Source organism: Hemitrygon akajei, unplaced genomic scaffold, assembly GCF_048418815.1.
Source record: "Hemitrygon akajei unplaced genomic scaffold, sHemAka1.3 Scf000199, whole genome shotgun sequence".
NCBI lineage: Eukaryota > Metazoa > Chordata > Chondrichthyes > Myliobatiformes > Dasyatidae > Hemitrygon > Hemitrygon akajei.
This window is the reverse complement of record NW_027332084.1, coordinates 28,347-55,311: the sequence shown is the minus strand read 5'-3', so window position 1 is coordinate 55,311 and position 26,965 is coordinate 28,347. Positions and strand designations below refer to the sequence as shown.

Sequence of the window (26,965 nt, the reverse complement as noted above, 5' to 3'; positions counted from 1 at the left end):
ATGGGAACTGGATGTTCCTCCTTTCACAATGAATCAAAAGGTTTGGTGTGCAGGTCATTGGTTGTGGGGAAATTTCTGATCACACCACTCACTGTGAGATGTGGGGGCGATGTGAGGATTCGGGAGGTCGGTGAGTGGCAGATTCAGCTGTGTGACCCTGTGAGGTTGGGTCCTGAGATATCACAGTTTTATATCCAAGTACAATGGACCCGGGGTTCAAGCTTCCCATGTTTATGAGGTGTTGAGCCAGTATTTCTGTTCTGGGTTCAGATGTTTGTTTCTGGAGTTTCTTTGGAAGTAATGACTGCTATACTGAGGGGAGGATGTGTTACCATTCTATTTCTCACACGGAGAGGCTGCGAGTAAATGGGCTGCACTGTGTTTACAACAGTAGAAATAGACCCGTGAGTTCGGTGTTCAAACTGTGTTTGGAAATTCCGCCCCCCTTCCCCGACTGTCACCTGTCTGTCAGTCGGTGGAAATCAGGCAGAATCTCAAGATGCTGGTAATCTGCACTAAAAACGGGAAATAGTTGAAGCTATTCTGACTTACGGTTGAGAACCCAAATCACTGACTTTGTTCCTGTGGAAATGGACCTGTGCACAGGCGCTTGTTTAGTGATACTCAGTGGGACAGTAAAGGAACCACAGTTTTCCCGTGAATTATCCTGGTACCACTTTCCCTGTTGTTCCTGGAAATGTGTTCAGTACAACTGCTGCTCACATGGTTCACAAGAGTCATCTCAGGAATGTGAGGGTTTCTGTCTGACAAGCATTTGGTGACTCTGGGCCTGTACTCTATGGATTTCAGAAGTATAGAGGTGGACGGGATCCTAATTAAACCCACAGAATGCTGGACAGCCTGGATACAGTGGATATGGAGAGGAAGTTTCCATCGGACGGAGAGTCTGCGAGCTGAGAGGACAGCCTCAAAATAAAGAAGTTTCCCTTTAAACCTGATATAAGAGAAACTTCCTCAGCCAAAGAGTGTTCGACCTGTGGAGTTTGTTGCAACGATGGTGGTTGAGGCTGTCATTTGGTATATTTATGGCAATATATTATTGATCACTAGAGTAGGAATCATGTTTTATTAGCCAGAACTACTAGACGATTAATTCAATACAGCACGAGGCATGGTTAAAAGCAACCTTTCCGATTTTAGATTCATCATTTCAAAATGACAGCCCTGTTAATCTTTGTCACAATGAAACTCACAGAGCGTGATTTGTTATTTCCTTTTTCAGTTACTTTTGTTGGGCCACTTCCTCCGTTTCCATGGTAACAAACCACTAACACTGCAAGAAATGTTACACAATTTCCTCGCTCTGTGTTCACCTCCACTCAGCGTAGAGGCAGTAACCTCGGGAGCAAATGCAACAGAATGATAGTGGGAGTAAAGGGTGCTGTGAGCATTGGCTATATGGAATGAACTGAGAATATAGAACTATAGAAAATCTGCAGCATAATACACAATCCCTTCGGCCAACTGTGCTCTGCGAAACATGTACTTACTTCAGAAATTTCCTAGGGATACGCATAGCACCCCACTTTTCTAAGATCCATGTACATATCCAAGATGCTCTTAAAAGACTCTACTCTATCTGGTCGAACTGTGGAGATTGTTACAACAGATAGTGATTGGGGCTGTCACTGGGTATATTTACGGCAGAGGTTCATATATTATTGATCATTTTTGTTAGCCAGAACTATTAGAGGAGCAATTGAATACAGCACGTTAAAAGCAGTCTTTACAATTTTAGATTCTTCGATTCAAAATGGCTGCAGTTTTAACCTTTGTCATAATGAAACTCAAAGCATACGATGCTGAGTTTGTTATTTCCCTTTTCGGTTATTTTCGGTGAGCCACTTCCTCCGTTTCCAGGGTAACAGCCCACCAGAGCTGCAAGAAGAGTTGCACATTTTTTTTTATCGCTCTGTGTTCACCGCCTCTCAGGGTAGAGAGTGGCCTCAGGAGCAAATGAAACAGCATGATAGTGAGAGGAAAGGATGCTGTGAGCATTGACTGTATGGAATGAACTAAGAATATAGAAATTTAGAAAATCTGTAGCATAATACACAAGCCCTTCGGCCAACAGTGTTTTCCAAAACATGTACTTACTTCAGAAATTTTCTGGGTTTACCCATGGTCCCCTACTTGTCTAAGATCCATGTACATATCCAAGGTCCTCTAAAAAGACCCTAACCTATCGGCCTCTACCACCATCGCCGGCAGAGCTATCCACGTACACACCACTGTCTGGGTAAAAGAAAAATACATACCCCTGACATTGCCTAGGTACCTACTTCCAAGGCCCTTAAAACTGTGCCCTTTCGTGTTAGCCATTTCAGTCCTGAGAAAAAGCCTCACACGATCGGTGTTCTCATCATCTTATACACCTCTATCAGTTCACCTCACATCCCCTATCTCTCCACGGAGAAAAGGCCAAGTTAACTCAATTTTTTCTCAGAATGCATGCTCCACAATCCAGGAAACATTCATGTAAATCTCTTCTGCGCACTTTCTATGGTTGCCACATCCTTCGGGTAGTGAGGTAACCAGAACTGAGCACAGTACTCCAGTTGTGTCTGACCAGCATCCGATATAGCCGTAAAATCACCCCTTGGCTCTTGAACACATTCCTACGGTGATGAAGGTCCTGTAGACTCGGACCGCAAGATCCCTCTAATCCTCCACACTGCCAAGAGTCTTGCCATTAATACTATATTCTGCCATCATATTTGACTTACCAAATTGAACCATCTCACACTAAGCTGGGTTGAACTCCATCTGCTACTTCTGAGCCCAGTTTTGCATCCAACCGAGGTCCCGCAGTGACCTCGACAGCCCTCCACAATATCCACAACACCTGTAAAATTTGTGTCATCAGCAAATGTACTAACCTATGCCGACATTTCCTCATTCAGTTCCTTTATAAAAATTACGCAGAGAACGGGCGCCATAACAGACCCTTGAGGCACTGGGCACTGCACCGATCACTACCCTCCATGAAGAATATGACCTGTCTACAACTACTCTTTTCCGTCTGTAAACAAACCAGTTCTTGATCCACAAAGCAAGGTATCCATGGACCCCGTGCCTCCTTACTTTTTCAGGGAAATCACTGACTACGCCACACAGTGGGACATCGTACCTCTCAAATATTATCGGTGAAGCAGGGCAGTGATTTTTGTCTAAATGGACCTTGGTAAAGCATCGAACAAGATCCTGGAAGGTTCGGTCACGTGGGCTTCACGGGGAGCTTGCGAGGTGGATTCACACCGGGCTCGATGACAGGCAGCAGAGGGCGATGACTGAAGTTGGATTTTGCGAATGGAGGCCTGTGACGAGTGGGATGTGTGTGTCAGAATTTGGACCTCTATAATTCATTATTCGTGCCATTGAGTTGTTAGCATGAATGTTAGTACTAGCATGAATGTTAGTAAGTCTGATACTAAGTTTGCAAGTCTGTTTCATATCGCAACAGGTTACAATGACTTTCAAGAGGACCTTGTGTCAGTGCTAGGCAAGATCCCACAGTGCAAGAAGACAGTGATCAAAGATAGTTTAGCCGCTGAGACAAGCTGAAGTGTATCCGTATCCTCTCACAATCTACAGCCCGGTAAACCAGCCTGAACAACGGCGCAGGCAGAAGGTCCTTAGGATCCCCTCTGACCTTAGTTTGTGAATCGAAAATGGCAGGAACACAACGGCAAATCGCCGGCAACAAAGCATCTGTGACTGGGTTATAATGTAGGGATGGAGTCTCTAAGAACATGCAACTCACAGTATATGGACTTCGATCCAGGCTGGTAATTCTACAGCTCGGGTTGGAATTTCCTCAATCTGCAGTGAAGCTGAGGTTTCGGGTGGTTAGACAGTGGTTATGGGGAAATCACCGACCACAATTCCCATTGGGACCTCATACCTCTCAAATATTTTGGGACATCATACCTCACAAATATTCTGGAGATGTCCGAAAAGGTAACGATGGAGATAGATGACGTAGGGCAGAGATTTTGTCTAAGTGGACTTCGGTAAAGCCCTTAATAGAATCCTGCGTGGCAGCTCATCTGCAAGGTTGGGTCACGTGGGATTCGCGGGGACCTTGCGAGGTGGATTCACAGCGGGTTCAATGACAGGAAGCAGAGGGAGATGACTGAAATTGGATTTAGCGAATGGAGGCCTGTGACGAGTGGGATATGCGTGTCAGTATTGAGACCTCTGTAATTCATTATTCATGCCATTGATTTGACATGAATGTATCTGGCACCGTTAGCAAGTTTGATAGTAAATTTGAGAGTCTTTTTTCATATTCCGACAGGTTACAAATAATTTCAAGGGGCCCTTGAGTCAGTTATAGAGATAGGCTGAGAAATGGCAAATGGTTTCGACTTGGATAAGTGAGAGATGGTGACTTTTGGCAGTCAAACCAGGGTGGGACTGGTATAGTGAATGGGAGGGCATGGAGTGTTGTGGATCAGAGAGATCTGGGAGTACAGGAGTACCGTTCACTGAAAGTGGACGGGCAAGTATAGAGGGTGGAAAAGAAGGATTTAATCATGCTGGCCTTCATCAGTTAGGCATTGAATTCTCGATTATGGACATTATAGTGTAGTTATATAAATTGTTGGTAAGACTACACCGAAAATTAAATACGTGTTTTCTTTTCATACTATCGTAGGAAAGCCATTATCAGGGCGCAGAAGAGTTTGTTTAAGATGCTGCCTGGATTAGAGGGCCGAGTTATATGGAGTGGTTGGCCGAGCTGGATCTTTATTCCACAGGAGAATGGGGGTAACATTATCGGAGTTTATAAAATCAGGAGGGTTTACAGATAATGTGGGTGGTCGTGGTATTCTCCCCAGGGTTCAATACACAGCATTGTTTAATGTCAATCCAGTGAACTGTTGTAAAGGGGAACATAAATCATTGTTGCTGTGGAACTCATGCAGGAACAAAAATCGCAGAGATAAATATCAGAATTATATAAAAACATGTCATAGCTTAAAACATTGGTAGTATGTCCATAAAGTGACGTTAGGCACAGGAGTATCTGTACATATGGTGGGTGCCAGGAAATGTTAAACTCGGGGTAATGAGGGTGTGGTGGGGTGAGTTTGTGGGTTGAGGTGTACCCGGCCTTGAGCCCTTCTCTCTCTATGTCATCTCATTGGTAAGTGATGGACCCCACACTGTCGTGTCGTTGGCGATCTTGACAATGTGATTCCCCGGGTGTTTGGCCGTGCGGTCATGTGTGAACAGAGTGTACAGCAATGGGCTCAGCACACAGCCCGTGTTGAGGATGATTGGTAGTGAGGAGCAGTTCTACATCCTGACTTTCTGAAACCGGATGGTTCAGTAGTCCAACACCCAGTTGCACAGGGCTGTATTTAGATGGTAGAGTTGGAATTTGTTACAGAGCGGTTCTGTCAGTAAGAATATTGGTGAGTAACCAGTGCGGCAGGATTGGAGTTATTGATTTGTGTCACTACCAGCCGTTTCACGCTCTTTGTGATGATTGGTGGCAGTTTCACCCGGCGGTAGTCGTTTCATTCTGAATCTGTAGATTTCTTTGGTGCAGAGATGATGCTGGCCGATGTGATGCCTGCTTAAGTGAAGTGTTGACGATGGCCGTGATGTCATCAGTGAGCTGGTGCCCACACTGCCGGAGCACTCGGCCTGGGATGTTTCTGCCCTGGCAGCCTCTCAGGGGTTGGATCTCGGCAGAGTCTGTTCATTGTTGTTACAGAGAGTGGCTGCTCACCTGTGAAATTATAACACCTTTTTCCCTTATTTGGAGGGGAGAGAGGTGGGAGAGAGAGGGGGAGAAAGAGAGGGGGAGGGAGAGAGGGGAAGGGAGAGAGAGAGAGTGTCAGAGTGAGACAGAGGTGAGAGAGAGGGAGAGAGACAGGGTGCGAGAGAGAGAGGGAGAGAGAGAAAGAGAGAGAGGCGGAGAGAGAAGAAGAGAGTGTGAGAGCGAGGGTGAGAGAGAGAGGGTGAGAGAGAGAGAGGGAGAGAGAGAAAGAGAGAGAGGCAGAGAGAGGGGAAGAGAGGAGAAGAGAGTGTAAGAGCGAGGGTGAGAGAGAGACACATACACTGTGGTATTTCGAATTATCAGGTGAACGAGTAGTCTTTGGGGTTCTGCAGGTCTGTGTCTTTATTGATGCTTTGCTGCGGGCTTGATTGTTCCATGGGGGTTGCCGATGCTTTTTGTTTGCTCCGGGGGGGGGGGGGGGGAGTGGTTGTTGCTTTGCTGCTGCTTATGCATCGGAGGGGGAGCTTGGGGGGTGGGATTTGGGGTTCTAACATTTAACTGTCATTCATTCTTCAGGGCACTCCTCTGTTTTCATGGATGTTTGCGAAGAAAGATAATCTCAGGATGTATATTGTGTACACTTCTTTGATATTAAGTGTACCTATTGCAATCTATTCAAACGTAGGAGCGGGTAGCTTTCGTGGCTGGTTTGTGTTGGGTGCCTCGAAGCACGGGGGGCCGGGGAGGTGGTATCACTGGTACAGTCAAAGCTTTTTTTTCTAACGTAGTCTGTATTGCCTTTGATGTCCAGTCAATATATATCAAGGATTGTTTCTCGGGGTTGGGGAGTCCAAACCCAAAGAGCACAGATACAATGGAGCGGAGAGACCAGAGAGGCCTGAGGGGTAATCTCAAGACACAGAACGAGTGAGTGTCTGGAACGAACTGTTCAGTGTTTGCATTCTTGGTTATCTACCCTGGGTTCAGTATTCTCTCCGTGTTTGGAAATCCCCACTCACTGTCGTCTGTCTGTGAGCAGCTGGAAATTAAAGAAACATTCAAGTTGATTTGATTTGAAATCAAATCAGAAAATGTTTGAAACCATTCCGACATAGGGGGGTTGGAGCATTAACTTTGTTCCTCTCCACTGATATTCTTTATCTGTAGAGTGTTCCTTGGGCTTGCAGGATTCTCGAACATTAAGTTTGAATGATTTAGTCTCCTGGTATAAAACTTGTGTAGGACATTCAATTTAAATTCGCCATCTCACAGCACCGAAACAGGGCTTTCGGCCCATCTAGACTGTGCCTTCCTCTTCCTGATCCCATCCACATGCACCCAGACCATATCCCTGAACACCTCCCTCATCCATGCACCCATACAAACTTCTCCTATTTGCATTTGAAACCTGCATCCGCATTCATGTCACCCTCTGAGTGAGATTGTTCCTACTCCGATTCCAGTTTAATATTTCACTTTTTGCCCCAAACCCATGACCACACTGAACATGAGGGGCAAAACCCTACCTGCATTCACCCTATTTCTACTATCATAGTTGTCTTTACCTCTAGCCGGGGTTCCCAACCTGGGGCCCACAAACCCTCCAGTTAATGGTAGGGATCCATGACAAACAAAAAATTTGGGAACCCCTGCTAGTACCTCCCCTCATTCTCCTGTGTTTCAGGGAATCAATTTCTAACCTGTTCAACCGACCCCTGTAACTCTACTCCTTAAACACCAGCAACATCCGTGTCCGGCAGGGCTCCTGCAGCCTCTACCCTATTCATGGGGATTTATCCATCCTAATTTACCTCAAGACAGCAAGCACCTGTTGTGTAATCCGTACACAATCCATGATCTGGCCGGCTTTCGTCATTTCCACTGTCTCTTCCTGTCTCCCAAGGAAACACAGGCACACAGAATTTGTTGAAAATCTCTCCCATCTCTTTCGGCTCCATGCACAGATTGGCACACTGAACATCGGGAGATATCTTGTGACCGTTAACAGGGCAGTAAGGAAAGCACAGTTTCTCTCAATAAATTATCCTGCACCAATTCGTGGAAATGTGCTCATTACAGTTGTTGTTTACAAATTTCACAAGGGTGATTATGGAATGAAAAGTTTTATGTATGACGGGCATTTTGTGTCTCTGGGCCTGTTCTCAATGGAGGGGTGGTGACTCTGGGAACAGAAATGTCAATGAAATCCTGAGTGCTGGATAGAGTGATAGGACAAGATGTTTTAAACAGGAGAGGAGTCTAGGATCTGAGGTCACACTCTCAATGTATTCAGTTGTATATAGGGACATTATCTTCCATACTTCTGTCCAGTAACAGGATCTGAATATCACCTGTATGAATGCCTAGTGTTGATCGTAGTTATAGGTTAATTGCAGGCACAAGAATATAATGGCATTTAACTACTTAATTGAATAAATAAGGACCCTTAATGGATATCACCACAATGCATTGTGTGAGGCCCTTTGTAAATATCCTATATTTCACATTTGGAACAGACATTTCGCATCCAACAATGTGTTTTGAGTTTGTAACAGCTTCGGCACTGCTGTAAGTTCTGTAGAGATTAAACTACTAACAGATTTAATGGAGGCACCTCGAGACAGGGTTAAAACAGCCATTAGAATTGTAGTTTCCCAATTACAAAATGGCTGAGAGCTCAGCTTTCATCTTTGTCACAATGAAACTCAAAGTATGTGAGGTTGTTCCTTATTTCCTATTTTCAGTTAATTCTGCTGAGCCACTTCCCCCATCACCAGGGTAACAGCCCAGCAGAGCTGCAGAGTGTTGAACATATTTATCGCTCTCTGGTCACTGCCACTCAGTGGCCTCAGGAGCCGGTGTGGAGGCCCGGATGCCTTGAGCATTTACTGTATGGAAATATATGATGTTTAAGTTGCAATAGAGAGATAACTAATGAATGTAGGGATTGCATTGATACAAATCTGTTTAGGATGTCACAAACAGGGATCACTCCCTCCACAATCCCCTTGTTCATTCATCCCTCCTCACTAATCTTCCTCCAGATACTTATCCCTGCATACGGCCTAAGTGCTACACCTACCCGTACACCCCCTCCCTCACCTCCATTCAGACACAAAACAGTCCTTCCAGGTGAGGCAACACTTCACTGCGAATCTACTGAGGTCATCTATTGTGTCCGGTGCTCCCGATGCGGCCTGCTTTACATTGGTGAGACCCGCCATCAATTGGGAGACCGTTATGTTGAGCATCTACTTATCATCTGCCACAAGGGGGACTTCGCAGTGGCCAAACATTTCAATTCTGATTCCCATTCCGACGTCTCGATCAATGGCCTCCTCGTGTGCCAAGATGAGACCATCCAGAGGGTGGAGGAGCAACACCTTATATTCCATCCGGGTACCCTCCAACTTGATTGAATGGATATTGAATTCTCCTTCCACTAAACAAATCCCCCCCCCACCCACTTCTCTATTCCCCACTCTGAACTTTCATTTCTGCTCACCAGTCTATCACTTCACCCTGAGTCCCCTCTTTCCCTTTGTCCTAATGACGACGCTCCAATTCTTTCATCTCCTGCCCTTGACCCGCTCATGACTTGACTTCACCTATCACCTATCAGCTTCCAGTTCGCCATTTTCCCTTCCCCGACCTTTATATTCAGATCACTTCTCCACCCCCCATCCCTCAGTAATGAAAAAGGCTTGTGGTCCAAAATGTGGACTATTTACTCTTCTCCATAGATACTGCCTGTTGTGCTGAGTTCCTCCAGCATTGTCTGTGTGATGCTTTGGATTTCCAGCCTTTGCAAGCTTTCTACTGTTTAAGTATGATAAATACCGTAACAATTATTTGGGTTTTGTTAAGATTATACCTGTAATATGGTGTAAAATCCCGCTCGCCATACTAACACGGGTTACACAGACCAAAGAACAAACTGCCGGAGGAACTCAGTGGGTCGGGCAGCATCTGTGGAGGGAAATGGACTGTCAACATTTCGGGCCGAGACCCTCCCTCTGGACTGAGAGTCGACGGGAAATAGTCAGAGAAAAGAGGTGAGGGGTGGGGATGGGGCAAGAGCTGGGGAGTGAGTGGTGAATCCAGGTGAGGGGCAGGTGGGAAGGTGGAAGTGGTGACAGGGGTGGGAGGTGAGTGGTTGGGGCAACACGGGGCTGCAGAAATGGAATTTAATTCCATGAAGGATTAACAGAAAGGTTGTAAAGTATATGGTTTAGAGATTTACCACACTGATTCCTGGAGGACGACGAAGTCTCACTGATCGTCTTCACATAAAACAGAGGCCGGCAGATGTGTGGGGACCGAGGGGATCGAGGAAATGAGGACCGGGCAGAAACATGTGGCTGAGATGGGAGAGCAGGTTCCATCTTGTTGATGGTTAGAGGGGCTGAATGGCCACCTCCTCCTGTTTCTCACTTGATGTTTCAGTGAGGCAGGAGGAATGTGAATAATATTATTACTTATAAAGATAGAAGTGATTTGAATGAAACCTTTTCGGGTCTGACTTGTGTATCGGATCGGGATGGGAATCGAACCCGTAACTCCGAGATCCGAGAGGTGGAGCGATGGAGACGCCAAAGGTACCGAGGGCAAAATAAAAAATGTAGCTGGTGTAAATATGAAATAACGTGTAAAATGCGTTATCGGTATGGTTAAAATGCGGTGGGTCGGGCAGTGTGTGAGGGGCGAGGAGCAGAGTCATCGGTTCAGACGGGAGACCCTCCACCCGACAAGTTTCTCGCTCCCATTTCAAACGCAGATCAGCAGCATCTGCTGTTTACGCTTCCGAGGCCCCGCCCCCGCTCTCACAGTCTCCGGATGGACGGGGTTTTCTTTCCGTTCTCTGTTGAAGCGGATCGTCGGCGTGGAGCCGGTGGACCGATTGCTGTCTGCGGGGCAAATTGATCAAGTTCCCATCGGTCAATGTTGTGGCGGGTCACTCGGGATGAACGCGACCGACAATTTCCCATCGGTGAGTACTGAAGCCGATCCCGGGGGAGGGAAACCTGATGTTGTGCAGAGAGTCCCGTTAACTTCCTCGAACTGGCGGCCTCGTCCCGCTTCCGGGATACAACCTGTCGTGGTCGGTCCGGGTTATGGGACCATCACACCGAACCGCCTGAGATGAGCCGCCGCTCAGCCCCTGGTGTTCTGGTCCCAGGAGCGGGATGAGGTGGTGATGCCCGGACTAAATCCATCCACTCAGTTGTACCTGGTGAACTTTACCTCCATCACCCGGCCCGGTATCGGATCCAAACTTCACCTGGATCGACGCCTGGGGTCGATAATTGTTTTACATATTTCCAGCATACTGGAAGCGGCCGTTCAGCCCGTTGTGTTCTTGCAGACTCGAGGGTTAAACAGAGTAATCGCACCCTCGGGAGACTCCTCCACGTGTATGAGTAGTTTCACCTTTCCCCGTTCAGACAGGACAGTGAGATCCAGATCTCTCACGTCCTCTTGGAGGACTAGGAAGTTAAATTCCATCTTTTTTCCATTGCTATGACTTGCCGAAACACTGACAGTGTTTCCCGATGTCTGGCCCTATTAATGCGAGAGTTAAGTCTAGTTCATGTTTGCCCAGCCTGTATCCCAATGCCGCAATGATATATTTCAGCAATCTCTCTTCTAAACGTTGTCTTCATTGTGAAGTTTTGTATTGCACCTTTCTATTTATTTATTTGTTTGTTTGTTTGTTTATTTATTTAGTTAGCTAGTTAGTTAATTAGTTAGTTATTGTTCGCTAGGAATACCAAAGGTTTAGTTGGACACAACACGTGGCAGGGTAAAAGCAACCATTTCAATTTTTGATTCACCGTTACAAAATGGCTGCAGTGTTAATCTTTGTCATAACATCTGATGTTGAGTTTGTTATTTCCTTTCTCGGTTATTTTCAGTGAGCCACTTCCTCTGTTTCCAGGGTAACGGCCCGTCAGAGCTGCAGCAAGTGTTGCAGTTTTTATCGCTCTGTGGTCACCGCCTCTCAGCGTAGAGACAGTGGCCTCGGGAGCAAATGTAACAGAGTGATAGTGGGAGGAAAGGATGCTGTGAGCATTGTCTGTGTGGGATGTGTTACACCAGGGTCAGAATGAACTCAGAACTAACAAATTGTTTGGGGTGGGATGGCATTTACAGTCTAGGGTGGCAATCAGTTACTATCTGTGCGTTAAAATGAAGAGGGAGAAAATACTACAGTTGCAGGAAATTTAAAGTAAGGAGGTGAAAATACTGGAGACGCTCAGCAGATCGGCAGCATCTTGGACATTCTCAGTTCTGGAACTGGGTCTTCCACCATTTGTCCTTTCAGAGATGTAGTCTGATGTACTGAGCTCCCAGCATTTTCTACTTTATAATTTTACATTTTGTTCCGGCTACACTGCAGGAAACATGGCAGCCAGCTGTGCTGGGCAAGATCTCACACAGCAGGAAGATTGTGATCAAATGTGCTCGGTTTAGCTGCTGGGGTCAGGCTGAAGTGTATCCGCATCCTCTATACAGACCGGGGAACCAGCCTGAGCTCTGGCCCCGGCAGAGGGTCATTAGCTTCCAATTCCACTTTAGTTTGTGAATCGGAAATGGCAGGAACTCCACGGCAAATTGCCGGCACCAAAGCGTCTTTGTATGGGTGATAATATTGGGCTGGTGTCTCTGATGATATGGAATTGGCAGTATACGGGCTACAGTCCAGGTTGGTAATTCTGCAGCTGGGATCGGAATTTTCTCAGTCTGCAGTGAAGCTGAAATCCCGGGCGGTCGGGCATTGGTTATGGGGAAATCACCGTCTACACTGTCCAATAGGATATCATATCTGTCAAGTATTTTCGAGATTAGTTAAGAATGAACTAGGGCGTATTGCATCATTTTTTGAGAAAGATAGACCGGCATGGATTAGAATAGAACTAGATAAAATAGGAGAAAATACACCAGAAGATTTTATATATAAATGGGAATCTAAATGGATACGGGAAAAGAAAGAATCTCCTATATTAAAACATTTGATTGACTTATGGAATAAGATAAATGTTGATGATGAGACAAAGAAATCTTTATTAGCAAAGAGATCTTTAATTCAAAATAGACTTATTCCTTTTACAATGGATAATCAACTTTTTTATAATTGGTTTCAAAAAGTGATTAGATATATAGAAGATTGTTTTGAAGGAGGTATATTAATGTCATTTGATCAATTAAAGAATAAATATAAAGTATCAAACAACACTCTTTTTTGTTACTTCCAATTAAGGGTTTATTTAAGAGAAAAATTAGGTCAAACAATGTTATTGCCGAAAGCTAATGAAATAGAAACTTTAATTCAAAAAGGAAAAACTAAAAAAAATATTTCTTGAATGTATAGCTTGATTCAAAAACAGGCATTTAAACAAGGAGTCCATAAGTCAAGACAAAAATGGGAAAGTGACTTGAATATTAAAATTGAAGAAACAAATTGGTCAAGACTATGTCTTGATAGTGTGACAAATACAATAAATGTCCGGTTAAGATTAGTGCAATATAACTTTTTACATCAATTATATATTACACCACAAAAAATAAATAAATTAAACCCAAATTTATCTGATCAGTGTTTCCGATGTAACCAAGAAATCGGTACTTTTTTACATTCTACTTGGTTTTGTTTTAAAATTCAACCTTTTTGGACAAATTTAAGAGTTTTATTGGAACAAATTATTGGAACACAGCTTCCACATAATCCAATATTATTTTTATTAGGCGATATTGAAGGGATAAAATCGAAACCCAAATTGAATAAATATCAGAAAGAATTCATAAAAATTGCACTGGCTGTAGCCAAAAAGGCTATTGCAGTTACTTGGAAATCGGATTCATACTTAAGTATAGATCGTTGGAAGAATGAAATTTCCAGCTGTATTCCACTTGAAAAAATTACTTATAATTTAAGAGATAAATATGAAACATTTTTGAAAATTTGGCGCCCTTATTTACAAAAGACAGGATTAAATATATAGGTGCTCCGAAGATAAAATAATTGGTTATTTAGGGAAATAAATAAATATATATACTAAAGTTATTACTTACTCCGTAGAGCATGTGGGGATCTTCCGATATCCAGGCACTCTTTCTTACATTTTTTTTCTTTTTTTTCTATAGGGATGTTAGGGGAGGGGCTAAGGGGAGGGGGGAAGGGTATATATTTTTTTCTTTCTGTAATCATTTGAAAACTCAATAAAAAAAGTTTTTTTTAAAAAAGAATGAACTAGTGCGTTAGGTGAAGTTGGGCAGTGATGTTGTTCATCTGAACTTTGGTAAAGTCTGTAACAAGTTCCCGCATGGCAGCTGATCGGGGAGGTTCGGTCACGTGGGATTCACAGGGAGCTGGCGAGATGGATTCACACCGGGCTTGAGAACAAGAAGGAGAGGGGGATGAATGCAGATGGTTCTAGCGAAAGGAGGCCTGTGCCAAGTGGGATGTGAGTGTCAGTGTTGAGACCTCTGTAATTTATTATTCATGCCATTGATTTGTATGTGAATGTACATGGCTACACAAAGTATTATGTACCGTTGTGTTCAAGGTACTGTAGTAAATATATTATCAAGCTGGAGAGGGTGCAGAAGAGTTTGCTGAAGATGTTGCCTGGACTAGAGGGCCGAGTCATAGGAAGCTTTTGGCCGAGCTGGGTCTTCATTGCAGAGGAGAATGAGGGTGACATTATAGGAGTTCATGAAATCAAGAGGGAATATAGATAATGTGGTTGGTCGTGATATTTTACCCAGGTTTCAAGATTCAAAATTCTTTAATGTCATTCCAGTAACAAGTGCAAAGGAGAACAAAATAATTGTTACTCAGGACAGAAGAAAAAAACCAAAATGATGGAGACCACAATAATAAACAAAACACAATACATGAAGTATGATAGTTTAAAAAGATTGATTCTGTGTCCATGAAGTGATGTTAAGCACAGAAGTGTCTGGACATATGAGACTGACATTGATTCTTACACGCTTGGGCGATCATGGCTCTGCACATCCAATGATCCCTCACAGCGTCAATGATATCCCGCACACTTAGATCTGTTAGTTCTTTCACAGTGTCCATATATTTTCTTCGTTGTCTTCCTCTTCCGCGTTTCCCAGGCATAGGGCCTTGCATTGTAAGACATCCTATCTCTCCCTTTCTGATGACATGCCCCGGGAATTGAAGTTCCCTCTCATTTAATGTTCTCATTAAAGATCTTTTGGTATGGGTACGTTGGAGTACTGTCTCGTTAGCTACCCTGTCTCTATGTGATATCTTCAGCATTCTTCTAAAAAAAATACATTTCTGTTGCTTCTAAGTTTCTTTGGAGTTCTAGTGTTACAGTCCACGTTTCGGAAGCAAGATTGACCAGATGTAGCATTTTAGTAGCCTGAGCCTTGTTGTCATAGAAATGTGTCTGTTGGTAAAAATGGGTTTCATTTTTTGGAAGTTGGTTTTGGCAATGGAAATTCTTCTTTTTATTTCTACTTTACTTCTCGCATCTTGTGATATAAAGCTACCAAGGTATTTAAAGCTGGTCTTTTGTTCAACCTCTTGGTTACCGATGGACAATTGGCAGTTGGGAGTATGCTGCTCTTTTTATATTACCATATATACATTTTTTTACCGTTGATGGTTAGACCAAAATCTGTACTTGTTTGTACCCTTTGTCTAGGAGGATTTGTAGGTCTTCTGCAGCACTTGCTATTAGGGTGGTATCATCTGCGTATCTTATATTGTTGATGTAAACACCTCCAATTTTTATCCCATCTAGGTCTTCTGTTTCTCTGAGTATCATTTCAGTATAGATATGAAATAATTTCGGTGAGGCAACGCATCTCTCTCTAACTCCCCTTTGAATTTTAGTCCAACTGCTTATATTATCATCATTTTTACCGCCACTGTTTGATTCCAATATAAATTTTGAAGCCGTTATTGGTCCCTTCTGTCAATGTTTAGTTAAGTGAGAACTTGAAATAATTTTTCATGTTGCACTTTGTCAAATGCTTTAGTGAAATCAATAAAACATAAAAAGAGATCATTTTGATATTCAATTGCACTGCTAAGAGTGTTGTAAAGCAGGAACTACCATGAGACTTACTGAATGCACCGCAAAAGGGTAAAAACAACCACTGGAATTTTAGTACCACCATTACAAAATGCCTGAATGTTCTGTTCATTTTTGTCACAATGAAACCGAGAACGTGTCACACTGAGTTTGTTATTTCCCCGCTCGGTTATCTTTGCGAGCCACTTCCCCCGTCACCAGGGCAACAGCTCACCAGAGCTGCCGAGAGTGTTGAACAAGTTTATCGCTCTCTGGTTGCTGACACTCAGCGGAGAGAGAGTGGCCTCAGATACGAGGATGCTTTGAGCATTTACTGTGCGGGATGGAATGAAGAAGATTGTAGAGAATGTTTTTGTGCGATTCTGTTCTGGGTGTCAAACATCTTGCAGTCAGTCAATCGTTTCTGCATCAAAAGAACAAAATGAAATCTCCTGCACTGAGTTTCCAGTGCTATATTTTCAATTTTATATTTAAAACATTTTGTTCCTGTTACACGACGAGGAAAGTGGCTGCTAATTGACCTGGGCTGCACTGCACTCAACAATAAAATAATGAACAACTGTGTTCAATGTAACTGTGGGAACAAGCTAAAATGTATCATCACCCTCTTTGTGATCCAAGGCCCATGTTTTACAGCTAATCCCCGTCCAGAAAGAGGATCACCAGGCTCCAGTTCTGTCATGCTTTGGTGTGGGAGTGTAAGTTTTTGAACTGTGATTAGCTGAGACACTGCCGCATATTACCGGCAGCAAAGAGCCCTGGGAGAGTTGGTGCTTGAGATGTAATCTTGGGATGGGGGCTCCAGGAATATGGAATTTGCATTGTTTGTGCTTTGCTCTACGTTGGTGCTTTTACAGAAGCAGATATCTCCGGTGTCTGGATATTGGTATCGTGAATCTTTCAATGTGAGATGTGGGAACACCCAGTGTGAGATGTGGAAAATATGTGCCAGGCTCTCAGTGTGGGCTGTGACCCTCTGAGGTTGGATCCTGGGTTACCACACATGTCTTGACCCAGATAAAATGAATCAGGGGATCAAGTTGTCCGGGTTTATGTGACGTTGAGCGAGTATTTCTGTTCTGTGCTCACATGTTTGGTTCTGAAGTTCCTTTGGAAGCAAAGCAGAGAATGAGTTCCCATTCCATCCCTCACAGGGAGAGGCTGTGATTAAATACGCTGTTTTGTGTTTGCACCAGTAGAAATAGACCGGGGTTTCAGAATTCAATTCACATTTGGACATTCCCCCTCACTGTCACCTGTCTATCTGCCAGTGGGAGTCAAACAGAAACTCAAGATGCTGAAAAGTAAATCAACCCCGTCCATAAAATCTAGAGTTGGTGGAGGGGGGGAGTTAGGACGGGAGAGATTATTTACACCAACCGAATAACAACAAGCCCGGATGCAGCGGAAATGAAGAGGGTGTCTGGATTAGACGGAGAGTCTGGGATCTGAGAGTGCAGCCTCAGAATAAAGAAGCATCAGTTTAAAATTGAGATGAGAGGCATTACTTCAGCCAAGGGTTGTTTGATCTGTGGAATTTGTCACCACAAACAGTGATGGAGGCGATCGCTGGGTATATTCATGTTCTGGGTTGCTAAATAGGTTGAGTGTTATAACAGGGAAGCAAGAATACGGTGATGGAAAATAATCCTCCATGATTGATTATGGAGCAGACTGGAATGACCGAATCACTTAATTCTACTCCTATATATTGTGACTTGTATCTTATACCATGACTGAACGATGACTTCCTTGTATCCCATCACAAACAATAGGAAATCTTCAGATGCTGGAAGTCCAAGCAACACACACAAAATGCTGGACTAACTGAGCAGGCCGGGCAGCATCTATGGAAGAGAGTAGCGTCGACATACAGATGCTGCCTGGCCTGATGAGTTCCTCCAGCATTTTGTATGTGTTCCTTTGTATCCCATGTCAGGATTTGTAAGGTGTGAGGGACAGTTACAGATTTCTTCACTCGGATCATGACATACGCGTTCAAAATTTAAATGTCAGGTTAATGCTTTGTTCTCGTTTGTTTTAGTAACCTACTTCATTATCTCTCTGGTTAAAGTTAGACCTGCGGTGAGAGATTTATTGGAAGAGAAGTCCACGACTGGAAGCAAATCCCAAATGTAGACGAGGGAACAGCAACAATGAACCAGCCCGACGACGGAGAGCACCAATTCGAGAGAACCCTTCTGACTCGGAGTTTCCATTGATTCAGTCAGGAGAAAGTTTGGTGAGTCTCATTTTCTCTAACACTGGTCCTTTAGACATTACATTTCTGTACCAAGGAAGGCAGGAAATAGCTGGAGTGAGACTGAATACACCTAGAAATACCAGTTATGCCAGTTGCAATCATTCCAGATCTGCTAATGTGCTGTCAGCATCAGCTCCGTGAAGCCACGCACATTCCTCATATTGTTTGCTCATTTGAAACTCTTATCAGTTCTAATGTTTCCTTGCTTGTCTGTGTTAGGTCACAATAATCTCAAAATGCATTGAGAATTTCCTCCATTTATAAGAGGCTGCAGTTTTTATCTGCTCCAGTGATTGCAGAAATGCGGAATTATCGTGAACTACAGCAACATGTCATTGACTCCTCTGTCTATTGCAAGCTGCAATGATATACTTGCCCTCGAGTGTATCGTCGTGCAAGCCTCTGCTAAGAGCAAACCCTCTTGAAGCCAAATGTCCCGGCACCACACTTCATTCAGTCCTAACTAGCAAATGCCAACCAATAATTTACATTTACATACACTGTCGTCATCAAACACTTTTCTTCTAACAAATAGTCAGAACCTATGAATCTGTGAATAAGTATAAATAGGTTTTGCAATGTTCCCATTTGACCCTGTACCATGGGTTATATCTGTCCTTGAGATGAACAAGTGTTCTTTCAGCCAGGACTGCTGGAGCTGCCGGAATCGTTTTAAACTCAGTTATTTCGGGATGGGAAGCAGCGTGTTGGGTCAGATGATGAAGCTGTTGATATTAGCTGCCATGTGCAGAAGTTCGCTGATGACACGGCCATAGTGGGGTGTGTCAGGAATGGACAGGAGGAGGAGTATAGGAAACTGATACAGGACTTTGTGATATGGTGCAACTCAAACTACCTGTGTCTCAATATCACCAAGACCAAGGAGATGGTGGTGGACTTTAGGAGATCTAGGCCTCATATGGAGCCAGTGATCATTAATGGAGAATGTGTGGAGCAGGTTAAGACCTACAAGTATCTGGGAGTACAGTTAGACGAGAAGCTAGACTGGACTGCCAACACAGATGCCTTGTGCAGGAAGGCACAGAGTCGACTGTACTTCCTTAGAAGGTTGGCGTCATTCAATGTCTGTAGTGAGATGCTGAAGATGTTCTATAGGTCAGTTGTGGAGAGCGCCCTCTTCTTTGTGGTGGCGTGTTGGGGAGGAAGCATTAAGAAGACGTCTTAATAAGCTGGTAAGGAAGGCGGGCTCTGTCGTGGGCAAAGTACTGGAGAGTTTAACATCGGTAGCTGAGCGAAGGGCGCTGAGTAGGCTACGGTCAATTATGGAAAACTCTGAACATCCTCTACATAGCACCATCCAGAGACAGAGAAGCAGTTTCAGCGACAGGTTAATATCGATGCAATGCTCCTCAGACAGGATGAAGAGGTCAATACTCCCCAATGCCATTAGGCTGTACAATTCAACCGCCAGGACTTAAGAACTTTTTAAAAGCTATTATTAATGCTTTTTGAGATAGTGATTTAGATGCATATCATATTTTTTACTGTTAAGTATTGTATGTAATTAGTTTTGCTACAACAAGTGTATGGGACATTGGAAAAAAAGTTGAATTTCCCCATGGGGATGAATAAAGTATCTATCTATCTATCTATCTATCTATCTATCTATCTATCTATCTATCTATCTATCTATCTATCTATTAAGATATATCCAATGTTCAGAGAGACTGTGAGAGGTTTGGCTGTGGACTGGCTGTGTGCTGTGAAAAGCAGCAACAGTTTCCGCTCCCCCCACACACACTCCCCCTCTCACCTTCCTATTTTTTGCTGGTGTTAATCGCGAGAGTTAGGAACTCTTTCTACTCACTGAACAGTGAAATTAAAGCCTGTGATTCCATTCAAAGCCCAGTTTCTTTATAAAGAGTGGGGTTGAAGTGTTATCGAGATGAACATGGGGGAATGCGTAGCGGAAGTTTAAATCAGATCAGCAGCAGTTTTGGAGGGCCGAGTGGTCTCCTTATGCATTTGTTGTGTTAATTAGAAAAGTTCTGACAGTTCAATTAGTGTAAGACAATGTAACTTCAGCATATTAATTATATTGTGGTACTGGAAAGAAACACTGCATTGATTAACAATATACATTGAGATTTGTGCGTTAATGTTGGACGCCAGCGGGTTGCAGATCGACCATGACTCATTCGGTGATCTGGCCAGCGCGGTACGGGACCGAAGGATGCGCTCCCCGTTCCCTGTTACGCTACCGCGCACTCCCGCTTACCGCCTGTGCGTGCCCTCTCAAGGAGCTTCGTCACACTAACACTCCCGGGCTGACGTTGAGACGATTTAAGCGGGCTGCACGTGCCCGGTATGTCTCGTGAAGTGACGTGAGATTTACTTGCCTCTCATTGGAGATTTCAAATACCTATTTAGTATACCAACCAATGGGGATATGAGCTTCGTCATTTGTCATTCAGGAGTTGCCTCCGTAGACCCCACCACGTGTTTCCTACCTGACTGCTGGGAAAGATCCAACAAGCTTGTTTTTGAATGTCATTTTTCTTCGCCAAGGAGTTGGCGGAGCCGTAAGGGTGACACATTGAAGTGGGAGAATAGGGGGTTTCTCTTCTCAGAAGTGGCGAGGACGAAGAAGGCTTCAGTATATCTGTTGCAGACACTGGTAAAGTGTTGCCCTGCAAGTGCGGTGTGGGGAAGGAAGTGATTTTGAGAGCAAGTCACGATCATACTATGGGACACAATGGGAACCGATGGCTGCCATTTTTTTAATGTCTGGCTTTTAAAAAAAGGAGTAAACTGACTCACCTTAGGCCAGCAGGCTGTCCCAGTGGCTGTTGTGGGGACAGAATCAGGATCAGACTTTATTCGCCAAGTACCTATGCACATACAAGGAATTTACTTCCGGCAGATGTTGTCTCTCTGCTCAAAACAATACTAATGATAAATATAAATGAAAATATAGATTATACATACAGGTAGTGCAATCCAAGTAATAGTTAGCCGACAGTTAACCGGCAGTTAACTGTTCAGCAAAGTGACCGCAGTAGGAAAAAAACTTCTCCAATGCCTATTAGTCTTAGCCTGGAGCGATCTGAAGCGCCTACCAGACGGAAGCAGATCAAACAGCCCGTGCGCAGGATGGGAGGAGTCCTTTATGATGTTCCCCGCCCTCTTCTTCAACCTGGAAGAGTACAGGTCCACAATAGAGCGCAGGGAGGCGCCAATGATGCGCTCGGCAGTCCTCACTGTGCGCTGTAGTCTGGTTCTATCCTGCTTGGTGGCGGCTCCAAACCACACAATGATGGAGGGGCACAGGACAGACTCAATGACTGCAGTGTAGAACTGCAGCAGCAATTCCTGAGGCAGACCGTATTTCCTCAAGAGCCGCAGGAAATACATCCGCTGCTGGGCCTTCTTCAGGATGGAGCTGATGTTCTGCTCCCACTTCAGATCCTGAGAGATGGTGGTTCCCAGGAACCTGAAGATGCTTGGAGTATGGTTGCTCCCTGCTTGCATTAGCAATTTATCTGAGGAATAATTTGAGCGGCACCATCCGTGGCCGGAGGTCACTAGGTCAGAGCGTTTGGCTGTCCGGTTCTTTCACTGTGACACCCCGAACTCCACATCAACTCCATCCAAACCACCCAGGGCGAACTTTAATGACCAACAAACCATAATTGCTCTCAGTGATCAGCGATCTGAATGATTCAGTCGCTTTTAGAGGAAGGGATACCTAGAATTGACATTGTGGAAGTGTTTAGTTTCCCAGGTGCCAAGACTGTGGACGAGAGGTGTTCTGTTACCTGATGCAATCTGTGTTTTCCCTCCTGACAATTCCAGTTAACATCAATAAAACTGCTGTTTATGAAAATCCTAAACAACAAGACTCTACCCTGACTGCAGCCACTCCATCCCAAAGCAGACCACCCTGCACAGTCCTCCCCTCTGATGACGCATTGCTCATTGCGCATGCTCGCATTCCCGGAAGGGCGGTGTTTTCCTTTCCATTCTTTGTTGAATAGGTTTCGGGGTCGGAAAAAGTCCCCCGGGCGGGGAGCCGGGGGATGGGTCACTGACTGCGGGGTGAAGACATAACTTTCCCATCGGTGAGTATTGAGACCAGTCCCGAGTGAGGAGGTCTGATGCTGGGCAGTGAGACCCGTTATCTCAATCGAACTGGCGGCCTTCGCCCCGCTTCCTGGACGGAAACTGCCGGGGTCAGTCCGGGTTGTGGGACCTGCACCCCAAACCGCCTTGGATGAGCTAACGCTCAGCCCCTGTTATTCTGCTCCTCGGGAGGGGTGAGGATGAGGCGGTGATGCTGGGAACACACCCATCTTTCGCCCGTTTGGACAAGGCAGTGAGATCTACATCTGTCATGTCCTTTCGTTGCAAGTGGGGAATGTGTTTCTCCTGACTCCATTCCACTCTTCCAACCTGCCGAAATGCAGCCTGTGTTTCTGGGTATATTACCCATTTGTGTGAGAATTTGGTCTTTTCTATTTTTCTGAGCTACTCAAAAATATGTACACTTTTATTAAACCTCCCTCCAGAATTTCCAGTTTATCTGATATTCCCACACAATTAAAATGAGGATCTGGCTTATTGCCACGGGAGACACTCCACCAGTCACAGGATCCTGTGTCCCCCTCTCATTTTACCGCAGATCTGCAGCATCTGCAGGTTTCATTTCAGCCCCGCCACCCCCTGCTCTGATGGTGCAACAATCACTGCGCATGCTCACTGTTCCTGGATGGGCGGCAGTTTCCTTTCCATTTTGTGTTGGGATTGTCTGCGGGGTCGGGATTGGGAGAGGACCCTCGCCCCTGGGGCAGTGAACTGGGGGAACATCACCAGCACAGGCTGAATTAAATGCAGCGTGAGGCAGGGTAAAAGGAGCCAATACAACTTCAATTTCATTATTATGGACTGTTGCCGCGTTACTCTTATTCATAATGAAACTCGCAGTACATGATGTAGAGCTTTGTTATTTGCTTTTTCGGTTATCTTCGGTGAGCAATTACTCAGTAACAGCCCAAGAAGGAGTGCTGCCTGTTTTTTTCTTTAATTCTCTTATCACTGCCCCTCAGTGAAGAGACAAGTAACTTCAGGAGGAGATGTAACAAATTGACAGTGAGGTGCGGAGGTATTGGGGATGGATGTTGTCAACATTGATGTATTGGAATAAAGAGAAAACTAGTGAATATGGGCATTGCATTTCAGCAAAATCTGTTCAGGACATCACAAGCATTGTGAAATCAGTCAATGTTTGTTCATTGTTTAAGATAAAAAAAAGAGAAATTACTGAAATTCTGGGAGATCTCCAGCCTCCCAGATAACCACATCTGCACCAGGTGCACCAAGCAGCAAATCCTCAGAGAATGAGTTGAGGAACTGGAGCTGCAGCTCGATGTCATTTGCCTCATACGGGACGCTGAGGAAGTTCAAAGTAAAAATTATCAGAGTACTTTTAAAACCACCATCCCCTCAAAACTATTCAGCAAACTCCAAGACCTGACCTCAATACATCCTTGTGCAATTTGATCCTGGATTTCCTCACTTATAGACCCCACTCAGTTCAGATTGGCAAACACATCTCCTTCACAATCTCCATCAGCACAGGAGCACCACAGGGATGTGTATTTAGCTCCCTGTTCTACTCGCTTTACACCTGTGACTGTGTGGCTAAGTACAGCTCCACCACCATAACTTTTTAAAAGTTATTATTAATGCTTTTTGAGATAGTGATTTAGATGCATATCATATTTTTTACTGAGTTAAGTACTGTATGTAATTAGTTTTGCTACAACAAGTGTATGGGACATTGGAAAAAAGTTGAATTTCCCCATGGGGATGAATAACGTATCTATCTATCTATTTATCTATATATGCTTGCTGATGATACCTTTGTTGTGGACTCTGTCAAAAGGGGTGGTGAATCAGCATACAGGGGGGAGACTGAAAACTTGGCTGAGTGGTGTAATAACAACAACCTCTCACTCAATATCAATACGACCAAAAAACTGAATGTAGAATTCAGGAGCGGGAAGCCCGAGGTCCCTGAGCCAGTACTCATTGGAGAATCAGTGTTGGAGGGGGTCAGTAACTTTAATTTTTTGGGTTTCACTCTCAGAGGTTCTGTCCCGGACCCATAATATAAATATAATTATGAAGAAAGTACAACAGCGCCTCTACTTCCTCCAGAGACTGTGGATATACGGTATGACATCAAAAACCTTGGCAAACCTCCATAGATGTGTGGTGGATAGTCTATTGATTGGCTGCATTATGGACTGGTCAAGAAGTACCAATGGCTTTGAACAGAAAATCCTGTAGAAGGTATTGGATTTGGTCCAGCATGTCACGGGTAAATCTCTCCCAACCATTCAGCACATCTGCATGAAATGTTGTTGTAGAAAAGCAGCATCCATCATCAAATATCCTCAACGCCCAGGCGATGCACTTTTATCTCTTCTGCCATCAGGTAGAAGGTACAGGTGCCTCAGGACGCGCAACACCAGGCTCCAGAACAGTTATAATTTTACAAACATTTGGTTGTGAATGTACAAGACTTGACCAGTAAGTTCGCAGATTGCACAAAATTAATAGATGGCGTTCACAGTGAAGATTATCGTAGCTTGTAGGGGATCTAAATGGGCAGAGGAGTGGTAAATAGATTGCAAAGCCAACCCGAGCAGCAATGTTTTCATGTAGAGGCTGGTCAATATGTGGAGGGACCTGCCAGAGGAAGTGGACGAGGCAGGCACAATTGTATAATTCCAGAAACAGTTTGAATATTGTTACGTACCCGTGACACGTGACAGTGGTGTACATGTCGCGTGACAGGTGTTGAAGCTATAGTGGACTTGAGGTAATGGTCTTGTGATGGTGGAGTGACGTCATTTCCCTGCCAGTAGAGGTCATGTGACAGGTTTTTTTTACAGGGTATAAAAGGAGGACCCCTCCCTGTGAGGAGGAACAGTTCGTGGCTGGATTTGCCATGCTGACTTCATGCCACTGCGTGATTTAGTATTATGACGCAGTTTAGTTGAAAATTGGAGTTTTATCTAATGCCTAAAGTTTAAAAGGTCATTGCCAGCAGTTCCTTTATAATACTGCTAGTTGAGAATCAGTGGAGAGTGAAGATCGGAGTTCGGGAATTAAAAGATCGACGAGAGTCTATTTCGACGGTGAAACGGGTTCGACCTTGTTTGATCCTCATTCGGAAGGAATTCGTTGACTGTACCCATGTTAATCCCTGTGAATAGCAGAAAGGATTGAGAGCAGTTTTGTAAAGAAAAGGTCAGTGCCCTTAAGCCATTTCATTCTTCCTAAATTCTTTGTGGGAAAAGTTCGATTTGGAACTGAAGCAAGACGACGTGAAAGAGAATTTAAATCGTTTAAAAAGTCTCTCCCTTAAATGGACTGTAAGCATTTTGAACTTTTGCAATACTACTTTGAAGAACGGTTTTTGCAACATCGCTTTAAGAACTGTTTAAGCTTCATTGCTTTAAGAACTGTTTAAGCTGCCGCACAGCAGCTGATTTCCGGTTAAGTTAGTGATTTGTTTACTTTTGTGGGTTTGTTTTTCAGTGTTTTAATAAACGTTTTATTTGTTATCAAAACCCTGCCTCACTCATATATTTATTGTTGCTGAGTCCGTAACAATATGTAGATGGAAAGAAGAGGCCAGTAGGGAAATAAACCCATCACAGGGAATTGCGACCATCTCGATGAGCACTGTGGTCAGCATTGTCCCATTGGGCTGAAAGGCCTGTATCTGTGCTCTGTGATTCTATCGGTAGACGCACCGGGCAGATGTATAGACATGGTGTGGTAGTTGATATTAACAGGGAATGTTCTGTCCCTAAGCCAACGGATGCTGTGATACAGGGGATGGCGATACTGTTATATTTGCAAAGTACTGTAATCGTACTCTCTCTGACTCACAGTCTGCTTGTTTGTAATTCAGGGCATCAGCAGCAGGTGGAGCTGTCTTGCACCGGGATCGGAATGTAAACAAGAAGACGACAATCAACAATCGTCAGTCACAATCAAAATGGATAGAGGTATGATCATTGGGATCTTTATAATTAAACTTCTGTCCGGTTGGCGCACACTAGTACAGATGAAGAAACTTATTAACTGGGCACAGAAAATTTTCATCAAGCTGGGCCATTGATCCCACTGGTAAAGCGGCCTTGAGTCATTGATCGATCTAACAGTTCCAGCTCAGGGACCTGACACCGGTGATGGTCGAATCACTCCGCTCACCATGCAAAGCTTCACCTGAGTGAAAGGAACAGGGTCTCCTGAATCAGGTGGCTGTGAGTGAAACACAGTAATGCAACAGCGGGCTTGTGGGTTATGTAAAAGTCCAGGGTCAGTTTCTGCTTCACCTCTTGACTGGCCCTGATGTGTAAGATATCTCTCAAGTTTCATTTATAAAATTCAGAACCGGAAAGCAGGAGCATTCCCAGGAATTCAGAGATTGCATGATAACAGAGCATTTCAGGTTTTGGAAGGGCAGCTATCAACTCTCTCCTGGTTTTCTCGGCTGCTGCGGAAAGAAGATGAGGAGAGTTTCCGAAATCTGTTTTCTATAGCCGAGCCGAGAACATTGCCGGAGTTGGGAATGGTTGAAGAACAGAAGACAGCTCATTGTAGATAAATGTGCGGTCTGCTTGGGTGTTTTAATACCCTAATCCATGTCTGGGCTGTGGACAAATAGTGAAAGTGAGTTCTCAATATTTCCCTATCTGCTGCCTGGATTTAAAAATTCCCGGGATCTTTGACGGGAATCCTGTTATAACCAATGACCAATTGTCCCTGTCTCCTGTAGGAATTGTGATTGTGTCAACTCGGTGAGTCCAGGTGGAATGAAACAGAGAT

The 26,965-nt window shown here is 44.3% G+C and overlaps 1 protein-coding gene across 1 annotated transcript in view; it reads left to right on the top strand.

Moving 5' to 3' along the window:
- Positions 1-10,622: 10,622 nt before the first annotated feature.
- Positions 10,623-26,965, top strand: part of LOC140724377 (NACHT, LRR and PYD domains-containing protein 3-like) — a gene marked incomplete at its 3' end in the record, with an annotated part of 41,030 nt that continues 24,687 nt past the window's right edge. The window contains exons 1-3 of the mRNA XM_073038823.1: positions 10,623-10,745; positions 17,909-18,076; positions 26,046-26,142. Of these exons, the coding sequence (XP_072894924.1) occupies positions 26,133-26,142 (10 nt within the window). The remainder of the gene's footprint in view (positions 10,746-17,908; positions 18,077-26,045; positions 26,143-26,965) is intronic.